Source organism: Eucalyptus grandis, chromosome 3 (assembly GCF_016545825.1).
Source record: "Eucalyptus grandis isolate ANBG69807.140 chromosome 3, ASM1654582v1, whole genome shotgun sequence".
Taxonomy (NCBI): Eukaryota; Viridiplantae; Streptophyta; class Magnoliopsida; order Myrtales; family Myrtaceae; genus Eucalyptus; species Eucalyptus grandis.
The window spans coordinates 53,968,002-53,982,747 of NC_052614.1; the positions used below are offsets into that span (position 1 = coordinate 53,968,002).

General features: G+C 38.0%; 1 protein-coding gene and 1 pseudogene across 1 annotated transcript; one reads left to right on the forward strand and one right to left on the reverse strand.

Annotated features, from left to right (window-relative positions):
• Window positions 1-1,715: 1,715 nt before the first annotated feature.
• On the forward strand, window positions 1,716-3,961 carry LOC104439919 (annotated as a pseudogene).
• A 3,248-nt stretch (window positions 3,962-7,209) lies between these two features.
• LOC104439922 (carotenoid 9,10(9',10')-cleavage dioxygenase 1) lies at window positions 7,210-13,881 on the reverse strand. The gene is made up of 13 exons (XM_039309789.1): window positions 13,777-13,881; window positions 13,472-13,615; window positions 11,851-11,953; window positions 11,302-11,561; window positions 10,845-11,024; window positions 10,655-10,733; window positions 10,163-10,244; window positions 9,967-10,029; window positions 9,725-9,863; window positions 9,251-9,566; window positions 9,095-9,144; window positions 7,685-7,849; window positions 7,210-7,326 (listed from the first exon to the last, which is right to left on the reverse strand). Exons 1-13 carry the CDS (start codon window positions 13,879-13,881, stop codon window positions 7,210-7,212), a joined length of 1,803 nt encoding a protein of 600 aa, XP_039165723.1.
• Between the last annotated feature and the right edge of the window lie 865 nt (window positions 13,882-14,746).

Genomic DNA, 14,746 nt, shown 5'->3' on the forward strand with positions numbered 1-14,746 from the left:
AAATCCACAATTCGACACCAAAAAGTTGTTTTACAGCATGATTTTATAGCTCAACAATATTCAGAATTAACCTAGCAACTCATATCAGACACAATCTTAGATTACAGTTTCACAAAGAAATTTTTCTCTGATTAAAAGAATCAAGGTTTGGAATTCTTACTAAGCACTTCAAAGAGATATTGATTCGGCATATTGAGATGTCCAATTGTTGAAGTTCTTGCCATTCATTTCCAGGTCTTCTCGTGATTAAGAATTGATTTTGGGAAATGTCCATCCTAGTTGAATTTTAGTCAATTCTCCTTGCCCAAACAAGGCCAATATATTCATATGACTAGGATTAAGCATTTAAAACATCAACAACATTGGTTTGGCATGTTGAGATGTCCAATTGTTAAAGTTCTTGCCATTTGTTTCCGGTTCTTCTTGTTGATTAAGCATTGATTTTTGGGAAATGTCCATTTTGGTTGAGTTTTAGTCAATTTTCGCACCCTAAACAAGACCATGATATTCATATGACTGGGATTAAGCATTTTTTTTTTCAGTCGGTGGATTGAGCATTTAAAACATTAAAGATTTTGATTCAGTGTGTTGAGATGTCCAATAGTTGAAGTTCTTCCCATTTGTTTACAGATCTTCTTGTTGATTAAGGATTGATTTTTGTGAAAAGTCCATTTTGGTGGAGTTCTAGTCAATTCACCTTCCCCAAACAAGACTGCGATATTTATATGACTAGGATTAAAAATTTAAAACATCAACGATGATGAGTTGGCATGTGAGATGCCCAATTGTTAAAGTTCTTGCCATTAGTTTCTGGGTCTTCTTGTTGATTAAGCATTGATTGTCGAGAAATGTCCAATTTGGTTGAGTTTTAGTCAATTCTCCTTCCCCAAACAAGACCTCGATATTCATATGACTATGCTTAAGCATTGGTAACCACTAATTGTTCTGATTATGCACTGCACACGTCCTTCTTCGAAACTGCCTATTACTAGATTAAAGCAAATTGGCACGCAACAATCATTTCTGAGAAACTTATCTGCATCAAAACATAAAATATATTGCTCCAATCTCATGAGGCAGATGACGGCATTGAGCTGATATTCCTTCATCAATTAGATTAGGGGTAATTTATTGTGGTAATTTCTTGCACCATCTGCAGATTTTGCAAATTCATATGTAAAACGTGCTTGGTGGTATCATTAAAGAAATGTCAAGTGAGCGCTGTTACTAGTACAAGGGATTAGTTAACAATGGGCGTGCAAGTGATAATCTTCACTTTGATCTATCTTTGCCGGTTTTTCAGGCGGTTCTGTTTAAAATCCTGATTTAGAAGGGAGAATCTGATGACAAAATAATCACGAGAACAGGTTCAAAGCTACAAGTAATATCATGGTCCTACTCCGCGTATGCTCATCGGTGCAACAACCTCCACCATATGCAAGCTATCAAGAGGAGAGGAACACGAAGAATTAAGATCATCCTATTAAAAGAGAATCCTTCAAGCCAACTTTTCCCGCAACTCCTACGTTTAGATGGTCAAACGATAATGCTCTTAAAGGAACTGCAAGAATTAGAGAAACAGACTGATCGGATATGCCCAAACTGACCATATCTCCATCCCAGCTTCTGTATAAATAGACGCTCCCGTTAGTCGCCAAACACAAATCTCACCATTTCCAATATACTCGAATCCGCATTCTAGAATAACACCACCAATGGCTTTCGCTCATCTCCTCTGCCTAATCGTCTTGCTTTCCAGTCTGCAGTTTTGTCTTGCCAATGGCCAATCATCTCCAACTCGATTACAGACCAGTGACTTACAAACCTACATTGTCCACGTGACTCCCCCTGACGGCCAGCGCCTTTCTGAGTTGAAGGATCTCGAATCCTGGTATTACTCGTTTTTGCCCACAGATTCTACCACCTCAAGGAACGAGAGGCGCCTGCTTTACTCTTACCAGAATGTGATGACCGGCTTTGCAGCAAGGCTGACTCCTGATGAAGTCGCCACAATGCAGGATAAGCCTGGATTTGTGGCAGCTCACCCTGAGCAAATATATAGCCTCCAGACAACGCACAGCCCCCAGTTTTTGGGCTTGCCACTGAGTCAGGGATCTTCCAATAGTTCCACCATGGGAAAAGGAATAATCATTGGAATCATGGATACTGGTGTAACCCCGGACCATCCTTCATTCAGCGGAGATGGAATGCCGCCCCCGCCAGCCAAATGGAAAGGGAGGTGTGACTTCAAGCCTTCCCAATGTAATAACAAGTTAATAGGTGCCAAGACCTTCGACAGCTCGGCTAAGAAAAATGTGACCATGCCTCCGACTGACGATGTCGGACATGGCACTCACACGGCCAGCACTGCAGCTGGCGCTTCTGTGCAACAAGCCAATACGCTCAGGATGGCTGAAGGCACGGCAGGTGGCATGGCTCCATATGCTCACTTGGCGATCTATAAAGTGTGCTTTACGACATCTTGTTTTCTGGGCGACATACTTGCTGGACTCGATGCGGCCCTCGCAGATGGTGTTGACGTAATCTCCATCTCGATTGGTGGTGGCTCTGCTCCATTTTATATGGATGGCATCGCGGTAGCCACTTTTGCAGCCGTTCAGAGGGGTATCTTCGTGAGCTGCTCTGCTGGGAATTCCGGTCCTTTCTCAGAGTCGCTATCGAACGAGGCTCCATGGATTCTCACCGTCGGGGCGAGCACCATCGATAGAAACATTGTCTCCAATGTAAAACTCGGAAATGGAGAGGAATATGAAGGTGAGACAATATATCAACCCTCCTTCCCTTCAACTTTACTGCCACTTGTGTATCCTGGAATCGATGGTACGGAAGGGTCCGTATACTGTGTCCCCGGACAATTAAAAAGCAGTCAAGTAGAAGGGAAGATTGTCTTGTGTGAAAGAGGGTTCGTCGGTAGCTATTTCCAAGCGATTGAGGTGAAAAGAGCAGGTGGGGCCGGTATGATTATGATGAACCAAGAAATCGATGGATTCAGTACCTTGGCCGATGCTTATGTCCTCCCTGCGTCTCATGTTAGCTACTTCGCTGGTAATAAGATCAAAGCCTACATCAATGCGACTAGAACTCCTACTGCTACCATCATGTTCAAAGGAACAGTGTTTGGAAACCCGACCGCTCCTGCGCTCACTTCTTTCTCTTCGAGAGGCCCGAGCTTGATTAGCCCGGGAATTCTAAAGCCAGACATTATTGGTCCTGGCGTGAACATATTAGCAGCATGGCCGTTTCCCATCAGAAATGACACAAAAGCAAAGTATTACTTTAATATTATTTCTGGCACTTCCATGTCTTGCCCCCACCTCAGTGGCATCGCGGCTTTGATAAAGGGCATTCATCCAGACTGGTCTCCAGCAGCAATCAAATCGGCTATCATGACGACGGCTAAGCAGCTGAACGTCAAGCAAAACCCAATCTTGGACGAAAGGCTTCAACCCGCGGATGTCTTTGCCATTGGAGCAGGCCATGTCGATCCTGAAAGGCCATTGACCCAGGATTCATTTATGACATGCATCCCAACGATTACATTCCTTATCTCTGTGGTCTGGGATACACCGACAAGCAGGTGGCTACAATTGCTCACAAACCAGTCAAATGTTCGGGAGTATCTAGCATTCCCGAGGGAGAGCTGAACTACCCCTCATTTTCGGTCAACCTCGGACCTCCACAGACTTTTACTAGGACTGTGACTAACGTCGGAACGGACTATTCGCCTTATGTTGTCACGGTCGTTCCTCCACAGGGTGTGCATGTCACCGTGAAGCCTAACAAACTCACCTTCTCAAAATTGAACCAGAAAGCAACGTATTCAATCACACTCAGCCGTGCCAATTCCACTCAGGATGTTGCCAAATTCACCCAAGGATTTCTGAGGTGGGATTCCAAGAAGTACTCTGTCAGGAGTCCAATTTCGGTTAAGTTCAATTAAGAAGCAGTTGTGAGCAGAAATAAAGTGATAATTAGCTTGATGGCCGGTACTTTCGTCTGACCACGGTCCTGTGATTATAAAGAACGTGGATATGTTATCTAATTTCCCTTTGTCTGTGTAAAAAAATTGATGGAAATGGATTTGTTACATTACTACTACTAATTAGTGTGCTATTAGAAAAGCATAATGTCGTCTTCATCTGGACCTAAAAGCGATGTCTACTCAGACAGTTTCGTGTTGATCATCTACATTATCTATCTCTTACAGTAGAGACTCTAGCCCAGTGAGATGATGAAGAAGATAACGGACTCTAACGCTCCAACTTGGAATGTTATTCACAATAAATAGGACCATCCTCTCGGTGGAAATTGGGTATTATTTGAGTCTTCAGTTTTGATAAAAAAAAATTGATGGCTTCTTTCTCAGCAGTTCTTCTAATTGTCCAGTCTCTACCGGTCGTAGTTCATTCTTTATAACCATGATATACCTTCAAATTTGGTAAGTGGGGGAAAGCAACGATGATTGCTGCTGGATCAATCATCAATGGGTACTGATGCGGACTATCTAGCTAATGTTTGCACTTTAAATTGGCAATTTTTTTTATCATGGTTATCTGTTCTTGCTAGCAACTTTGCATGATCAAACAAGAGGACAGAATAGTTTACAGCAAAAGAACTTGATAGAGCTATAAGAAAAGAGTTCTTTTCTTAACTCAACTGTAGATTCTAGAAGTTTTGGCCTTCATCCAGTGGCTGGCGACTCTCGTTGGCCATGATGAAACCGCCATTTATTATTAGACGAGGCATATTTAAAATAGCACATGACGAGATCATGCAAGAAACCCGTACGATTCTCATATACTAGATGATGTTAATGAATGACTATATCCATTAAGAGGCACCCCAAATGCTCGCTTGCGCATGATGCGTGTGAGCAGAAACGGGCTTGGACAAAAATTGCAGACAAATTTGACGGTGACCGCTCTCTCTCACATCTCAATTTCTCCTTTTAATTTCCTTTTTCCCTTCAAATAAGATAAATACCTATCAAGTATCCTCAACTTGACCAAAATATTTGAAAAGGTACACTTGGGGAGTGTCACATCATAAAGTTCACTTATAACTCAACATAACCTTTTGAGATGGAAAGTTAAATAGGAATTGCATAATTTGTCACAAATATACTACACTAAGCAATTTAAATTTAATTTGAGACGTCATATATACTTGTCAACGAGGTAATATCTAAAGTGTCTCTCTCTAATTTCAATTTGATGATGTCTGCATCATCAAATTGTTGCTAGAAATCAATGCCATACTTAATCTAGAAAGGACGAGTTCCTTTCTTTTTCATGTTGAGAGCGACAAAATCGCTTGTATATATTTTCGCCACGAGAAACAAAAAACAGAACCTTGATATCTACGATGAAAATTGAAGCCAAAGACGAAGATTAAATTACGAGAGAGAGAGAGAGAGAGAGAGAGAGAGAGAGAGAGAGAAAATAACACATTGGGGACATATAGTAATTTTATAATTCTCAGATATTCAAAAACAGCAAAAATTTGAGGGAAAAGAATTAAAATAGAAAAGAGAGAGAGAGAAAGAGACAATAGACCATCTTCATCGAATTTGCCCGTCTAAAAAAAGACACCCAGCTGTCGTTTGTCGACGCGGATGGATTTTAACTTACTTCGGTTTAAATTAATCTCTCTCTTGCGGAGACATTAGCAAAAAGGGACAGGAGAGAAAAACAGATGGTGGAATCTTAGACATTTTGGGTCATGACCGGCTTGTTTATTTAATATTCGCAAGAGGACGAAATATTGGCGGACGAACTCCATTTTTTAACTCCCGAAAAAAAAATCTATTTGTTTAGTACATTTTAATAACATTAATGTTATTCGATGGAAGAAGTTTCAGAGAGATTAAAGGAGCTATTTATATATAGTTTCATCTTACGAAAAAAATCTATCTAAACTTGCCCATATCCACCGTAACATTGTTTGCAAGATAAATATACAATATTCACAAGATATCGAGATGTTTTGTCTTGATAATATGAAATATTGATAAAAAGAGTTTCTTAGATTCCAATCTCAAAATAATAATATTCTTCATAGTTCTTGTCCTGAAACTTACCAACAAAATGGTCAAGCAGGCCGTAAACGTAGGCATACCTAGACATTATATGCACTCTTCAAATTTTAGCCTTTTGTCTAGAACAACTCCAAGACAGTGCAATATGCTTTCAAAGTAGTAAATCGAATCTTATCAGGCAACAACTCCAAGACAACTTCTTGAGGACAAGATAAAGAATATTTTTGGATAAGTGAAGCTCGCACAAATTTAAACTCACTAAGAAATGCCATGACAAATTACATACACAAGCGAATGATTGCGACATTCTGCAAATATTCAAATATCAAAATCCTCGTCACATTATGACTTAAATAATGCTGATTGATCATAGTTAAAATGTCATGAGAAATTACAAACGCAAGCGTATGATCGCGACATCCCGCAAATATTCAAATATCAAAATCCACATCACATTATGGCTTAAATAATGCTGATTGATCATAGTTAGCATGTGTAGAGGATAAAATGTCATTAACGAACTAACTTGTCTCCTTGTGCATACCATGCGGATTTTCTATCAAATGATACTAATGGGCAAAATCTGAAGTAGAATACCAGTGACAAGCATATTATGGGCTTCCTTAACTTTGTTGATGTGACCAAACTGAAGTCACATAGATGGGTGCGAAGTGTTTCAAAATCACATTAGGAGTAGATTAACCTTATATTTTGGAGGCTATGAAACATATATACATAATGCATTTTAATGCCATTAAGTGGCGTATCTAAACAATGGCAAACTGGCGTGTTCAGTCCATGAACTCTCATGCTATCTCTCTCTCTTATAAATTGATGTATCCGTTCGTACTTTGAGTTTTTTTTTTTTTTTTTTTGGGTCAAGACGTACTCTGAAGTTGACAACTTCCAAATGCGATGTATTTTATAGAATGAACCATTCGCAACTCACATACATATATTGCCAAATTCACATAATTGAAGAGCACATCCAAATATGTCTAGACTTCCATAAACACGCAGAAGTTGACCAAGTACATCCCCATGGCATAATCATAGCGAGTCATAATTACATAAACTTAAGACATGCTAATACTTATCAAGCCAAGAGAAACTTAATGATAGCATTAAGTTGTCGACATCCTGTGGCCTAATTATTGCTTATTAGGTGTGGCCATGAAAGTGCCATGAAATCCATATGGCACTCTCTGAGGCAACCTTATCTTCGCCACCGGCTCGCCTTCGAAATCCTTCACATCAATTATGTGAACCTGCGAGCATAGAGCATTTCAAACAAATTGAGAAATGGCAAGCTGAGTATGTATTAAAGCATCCCTATAATTTTTTACTATGGATTTGCTGAAAGAGATTTAACATCATTTGTGAAAATTTGGATTTCATGGTCTTTCATGATCATTTCAAGTTTTTCTTTTTAAAAAAAATAGTCATATATAGAAGATGATGAGGTGTTGTTTCACATTTTAACCTCGGAAGATAGGAAACCTCGTATGTTCTAGTACCTAGTTAATCCTCATTGTATCTCACAGTTGTTGGCGGTGTGGATCTATGTTTTTATGGGCAAGACAAGAGAAAGTGCAATATGGAGTATACAGGTAGTTAAGGACTTACATGAGTCTCATCAGACACTTCATTGTGAACAAAAGTTACAATCCAACCATCATCTTCATCTTCATCTTTGACACTACCATTTTTAGCGACGAACACACTTCCGCTACAAAAGTTGCTCGCCCCAAACTTGTGAAATTCAACCTTCACAGCCTGTTCATACTCTCCCTCCTGTCCCAATCAAAACTAATAATGCTTAAGTCCTAAAAACAACGAAATAATAATTGTTGACAACATAATGTAGCCGCACGTATGCCCAAAAAAAGAAGAAAAAAATGCAATTGCATGAAAGAAAACTTAATGTTGGGTCAAGATGCTATTGACCCGTGATTCCTGACCCCAGTCAAAAGGAGAATTTGCTATTCAGGTGGTATTAACGAGAGACATGTCTAAACTTTTACAACAATGTTCTATTTTTACCTTATATTACTTGGATTTGTAGCTCCTAATAATGTTAGAAATCTGTGCTATAATTATCCTCGCTGAATTCTACTGTTTTGTGCCAAAAAATAAAGAGTTCTTTTTCCGTGCTGGTAAATTCCAATAATCGTTGATAAGTGTAAAAACTTGTTGATAAAGAAAATGACCATTAGCTTTCTTTTTAGGTAACTTGTAGCGAGTTGCTATTTTTTTTTTTTAAAATGAAATTATTAAGTTTTTGTGATAGTTTATAGATGATCAATTTTATACTAACTTACCAATTTCAATGGCATAGCTTACTAGTGCTTCAAATTTACTAATTTTTTTTTTTTTTTTTTTATGAAAGTATCAACTATATTAGAGTGAATCGCTAACTTTTGTCGGATTAAGATTTAAATTATCGATTGGGTTATCAACTCTTATATGAGTTTCATATCAATGTTTAATATTTTTCTGACTTACCAAATTTCATTTGTCTTGGTCAACAACCCCTTTGTGTTTACTAATTCTTTATTAGGGGTATCAATCTAAAAAAGGTTGAAAATCACTCAAATAAAGATTCATAAATTTATATGAGAGTAGGTACATTTAAAGCATTGATAAGAAAGACAAATAAAATTTGCTGAAAGATAAGAAAAGCTAGTCACTTATAAACTATCAAGAGTTAATAATCTCATAAAGTGTTGGTAACTTACTAATAAGTTACCGGTACATCTATTGACTGATCATTTTTTTACGAGCAGTAGAATCATTCTTTTATCCTTCTCACATGAATATAAAGACACTACAAAACAAATCATACGTACATCAACACAATAACTTATAGATCCTTTCTTGCACCACTCAGTAGACGAAATAAATTAGTCTCATCGTCAGCTTATTCTAGCATATGTCTAAAATAATTAGGTGACGAATATAGAATGATTAGACAACAACAAGAGTGATTCATTGAAATTAGAGAGACGTAACTGTTCGTACCTTGAATTGCTCAGCCTGTGGTTCATCAAAGTATAATTTGGCCAGACTTCCAAACTTAGGCAGCCCTGAGATTTAAAAGGATGAAAAATTAGTAAGAATAATACGTATTGCACGCAGTATTTATCATAAAAGCTAGCAATTTCACTGGATAAATCCATTATTATTCGTTACCGCAGCTAGAACTTGCTGATGAATCGACGACTTGAGTGAAGCCAAACTTGTTCTTCAAACCTATGAAATTCCCATTGATGAATGGAAAATCCATGGAGAAGTGAGTGCCACTGAGATTTCTCTCGCCGATATCTCCAGTTTCCATGCTCAATCTCCACTCATACACACAATGAAAAAGAAAACCTTCTTCTTCGCTGCCATTTCCTCTATTTTTCGGAGGTAATTTGTATCCTCTTGAGAACCAATCAAACTTGTTCACACCCCAATCTGGACCTGGCAATATGGACGCCATGGCCCTACAGCCCCTTACCACAACCTGTATTTCCCAATTAATTGGTGAGAAATAAAGAAAACGAAGGATTGTGCTCATAAGTCCAAATCACCCATGATCGTTATTCATTCATAATTGCAAAGAAAATGCCAAAAAAGAAGAAGGAGGATTCTTTACTGTTATAATGTGAAGGCATTTAGTACCTCATCTCCATCCTCAAATGTATTGAGGAGGTGAAATGCGCAGCATGTCTCTACTTCAAACCAGCGGATAGAATTTGCATCACCATATCGCGGCATTACTCCAAATCTCGTCGTTCCTTCTTTATCATACTTTAGCAATCTATTTTGCGAAAATAAGGACACAAATTTTAGGAACTAGTTGCTCTTAGCATGAACTATTTGTGGTTTGGGGACATTATTTTTTGATTGAGATGTATGCTCACGGCCCTCCCTTGGCCAGTCTCTGGGTGTCCAATACAACAGGATGATCCACTATGATATTGTACCTGAAAGAAGAAAATATGAGTTAATCTCCAAATTTGCAATAATAATATAAATAAGGGGAAAAAATTGTGTATATCGGACATGCACTGATGTGTCGCCATATATTTTGAAGGTTGGTCAAGAAAATGCTAAAACCTCTCTGTGACCCCAATGTCGTGGCTGAGGACACTTTTGTCTAATTTGGCATCCGCCTTGTGACGAAGCTCCTTTCCATCGGCTGAAAACAGGTCAAATTAGGAACAAATAGGAGCTACTAATTTTCAATCAAGATTTAGCTATAGCTAGGTTGATTCATCCCCCGAGAAATTAAAGATACAACCTAAAACTCAGATGTTCCTATTGTTCTTATCAACACCTTAAATTTACTGACTATTGTATGAAAATACCAACCTTTATTTGAGGGACTTATCAATTCTTCTCCGATTAAGTTATCAACTAGTTTTGAGTTACCAACTTTCATTTAAATTATTTACCAGCATTTATATGGTCTTTAGTAATTTAGCAACTTTTCTTATCATTTAACAAATTTAATTGGCTTAGCTTGCATCAAATGTAGCTTCTTCAAACAGACATGCAATACCAATTGTTTTACCGCTTCCAACTGACTAAGAAGAGAAGAAATATTACCGGATACCACTCCTACAAGAAGGAAAGGTTTCTTGACATCAATCCCCATTATCACAAGCTCGCCACTCCCCGGAGCTTTCTGTTTGAGAAGCATAGTTTTTGCAAACAAACCTCAAGAAGATCCATCAGTACCGTAAACACGAAAGCTTTAATAACACACTCAGTTAAAACATTAATATAGTATAGGAACCTTCGGATGGCTAGTGCAAGATCGATCCCAATCCCCATTCAAGTCCCACTCGCCATATGTTTCTAGGGTTCTTGAGTCGATCTCATGAGGCAAGTAATTATCTGCTGTTGCATACAGCTTCCCTGAGTGCTCGAACACACTTGTGTTGCATATGAACTTGGTATCAGCATTGAGTCTAATCTGTCAAAGCGCCGAATTTTAATTTGCAGCTCCTTAGGCACTCTGGTTCCCTTAACAAAAGGTTCTTATAACATATTGCATATGCTTTGTATAGAATGTTGGCGGGTTCCTTTTCAGTTGGAGTGGGACCCACGTAGCAGAAAATCTTAGAAGTAACAAAAAGGGTCAGGCGGTTAACGGTGCTTCTTCATGTTGAAGCATGTAGATGGCGGATTGATCAAACCGTAGACTAATTACGAAGATGCACTAGCATGCCAAAAGCCATCGTGCAAATTACCTGATTCAGAGAAACTGCAGCTAGGATAGCTAATGAATCTCCTTCAATGGTAGGGATGAAGGAGGGTTTGTTTCTTTGCTTTTCAAGCTTGAATGTCTGGGATTCGACGTACTTGTTCTTGTAGGAGATGGTCCAATCTGAATCGCCAGTCTTTTTGAAGAACAATGCATGAAGCATTCCTTCTCCTTCTACCCATGTCTCATTCGTTATTCCAAAGGGGCTCGCCGTGGATATGAGACATCCAAATTGAGGATTTGGACCTGAAATTGAGAAAGTTTCATAAAACCATTTGATAAATGAAAATCGTATCAAGTTTTTAATTGTTAAGAAGATGGATAAGCATGATCTTGCATATAGGACCGCCATGTGCACAACTCGCATATTGCATGGGACCTCAATACCAATGCAACTCTATCTACTGCAAAGATCTATATCCTGACCTATGTTATTGCAGTTTCGACACAAAATATGCATCGTACGTAGCTAAGATTTGAAAGCTTACATCAATGAAACTTAAATTTCACGTAAAAATACAGACTAGATGCGTACCATTTCTAACAAATACTCCTTGGGGGAAATCGGCCGGTAGTTCCCCTTCCAAGCAAGCAACTTCTACAGCTTCTCCAATTTCTTGAACCGGTGCAAAGTTCTTCTGTTCAAGTCATTATTTCAGAAAAATCATACTTATGTAAAAGTAAATTGTATTTCCTTGAGCATCCTTATAGTTTTCATATGTAGCAATAGAATGTTGATAATGTGTGCAGTGAAAATGACACGGGTGACAATCAAGGCAAAATCAAGTGTGCTAAAGAGCTACTGCCCAATTGATTTAAATTTCTGGAGTTACAATTTCAATTAGATTATGGTGCTTTCTTCTTGATATAGCCAATATTTAAGATATTCCGATTAAGTAGGTGTTTTTTGAAATATTACCGTCATTTCATATTTGTATGTTTCTAGCTAGGATATTGACCATTGATTTGGAAGACATCAATTAGAATTTTAGTTTGATATCTAGTCAGAAACTCCACTGATTATTTCATGATTCGATAAAATCTCGAATTATTGAATAAAAGTTACTTTTGAGAACTTGTTGGCAGCTATTTTTCTATCTAGGGTTCATGAATGATTGACAGAGAAATATCCTTGGAGTCACCTATTGCTACCAGTATAAGAATTAATTTTCTAATATATTGGTTCCCACCTTTTGATAGTGACGTGGACGCGGCTAACTTTCTAGAACGTTTAGACAGACACAAATCCAATAGGCGGCTTTGGGACAACAATATGTGCAGCTTGAAAGAATGGCTATAACTTCTGATCTAAGAAAGTAATGGGCCCCATATTACTAATCCAGAAAGCTCGTTCAGAGCACGCAGCGGTGGGCGAATTGGGATCCCTATTTGTAGCTGTTTTGGTCCTCAAAATCCATTATTTAAGCACGTTTCGGGGCTCTTTTCTATATTTATGTCAATTTTTTTTTTCGTTATTCAAGGCTTTTATTTATTTTTGCGATTCTTTACTGCTTAAGGTCATACTTGGGTTCTCCATGTCACCTAGGTTCGTAGGGTACTTATTTGATCTTTTCTTTTCTATGGATCAGATAGCTTTCATCATGTTATGTTTTATAGTAGAGAAAAGAGATTTTTCTCTATTGTGGTGCCTGTGAGCGTGTGCTCCTTGGTGTGCCTTTGCAGATCGATGAAACCATGGTTACCTATTGCTTGCTGTGTCAAATAGCGGTGTTATCAACCACACGTAGATTGGAAAAAACCGTTCATTTTCAGCTTATCATTCGAGCATCAGAGAATTTTTGATGAAGTAATAATGAAATTTTCTGGATTGTGTCTCACCTCTTCCAACCTGCCTTATGGTCACCTCTACTATGAGCTCTGCCATAAACACCTCCACTTTTGCGAGAATAGGTGAAAGTTGGGCGTATCAAATTTTGTTCCTTCCCAAATTCACTATAATTGTAATATACTTTAGTAGATATTTCTTTATGTATGACAATTATCTTACTAACTCATAAGTTATGTTAGATTAGCAAGATATTCATCTGGTACTTTCCTTTCACAAATTATTTTTGGTAAATGGTTTTTAAAGATCCTGAAGCTGGAAATTTTCAGACGGACCAAATGAGCTAAGAGAGAGCCTCCTTTCTAAGTACCTGAGAGGGTAGATAAGGTTGACCCACAAACCGGTACAAGCCATCCACTAAGACATCCAACACCATCCCTGAAGCTTTCTTGACTGTGTTGGATACATCAATCTTCTTCAACGGCAGTTGTTGCTGCAACTTCTTCCAAATAGGCTGGCCATGCAATTTTTCGAATTTAAAATGAAACTGGTAATTATTAGGTTTAATACAAAACGAATAACAGATGCTCAAGTTGTCTTCTGCGTGCCTTGAGAAAAAAATTAACAATGAATATCTTTTATATAAAAATGGGATTTAGATTTCGTGTAGAGTACCTTCAAAGCTGGAGAAATGGACCTTCTGAGTTGATCGAAGGTAGGAGAAAGAGAATACCTATGGGTGGATGCATTCACATGCAAAGCGAAAGGAGAGAGTGCCATTTTTTATTCTCTGTGCACAAGTTGCATGATTTCATGTCCTTTATATAGACACACTAGGCATGTGACTAAACCACAGATTAGGCGGTCTTTAATATGTTGTTTAGATTCATATTTTGTTAGACCAAATTCATTACGTATCAAGAAACACAGTACGAGCAAAATACAAGCTCGATACATACATACATACATACATACATGCATGCATGCATGCTGTATTGATTTGGTGTAGAGCATCATGCATAAAATAAATCCTCAAATAACATTTTCTCCTCAAAATATGAAAGATAGCTTACTTTTTCGGTGCACCTTTGTGGGACATTTACGTGCAGATAAATTTGTGCAAGTTTACAGAGACAAGACTTACGAGAACAAGCAATCTTCATATGTTAGATACGTCCACAGGCTCATTTCACAAACATGATCAATAATTAATCAATCTTCATATGTTATACATTACACTAGAGAAAGAGGTTAAAAATTGTATTCTTGCACGAAGATTCCTCACTTGGCGGCATCTCAAAGCATCTGTTCATATGCACTTTTCTGTCGGCATGTTCATCTACATATTAAAGAATGACTTAGAGCTAGGTAGTCCACAATAAAGAATTTGGAATCCACTTTACAATTGGCGCCGGCTCATTACACACTTTCAATACGACAACATCCTTTATGGAGGGTGTAAAGAGTTATTTGAACAAGCAAAAGTTTATTAATGCACTTTGACATCCACTTCTTCAAAGCGATATCAAGGCGGTGCAGTGTTTAATTAATCAAGAGTAATTCCAATAGCTAATCTAGGCAAGTTCAAGAAGTTTATTACTACTTTTGATGCATTCGAATCTCTATCTATCTAACCTCAATATGT

Bases quoted from the DNA above. Each gene is read 5' to 3' on its own strand.
- LOC104439922 (XM_039309789.1), bottom strand. From the start codon at position 13,881: ATGGCACTCTCTCCTTTCGCTTTGCATGTGAATGCATCCACCCATAGG. The intron at 10,030-10,162 runs GTTTTAGCATTT...TTCTTCTTTCAG, and splicing joins GACATTGGGGTCACAGAGAG to GTACAATATCATAGTGGATC. The intron at 9,567-9,724 runs GTACTAAATGCC...TGGGAAATACAG, and splicing joins CATTTGAGGATGGAGATGAG to GTTGTGGTAAGGGGCTGTAG.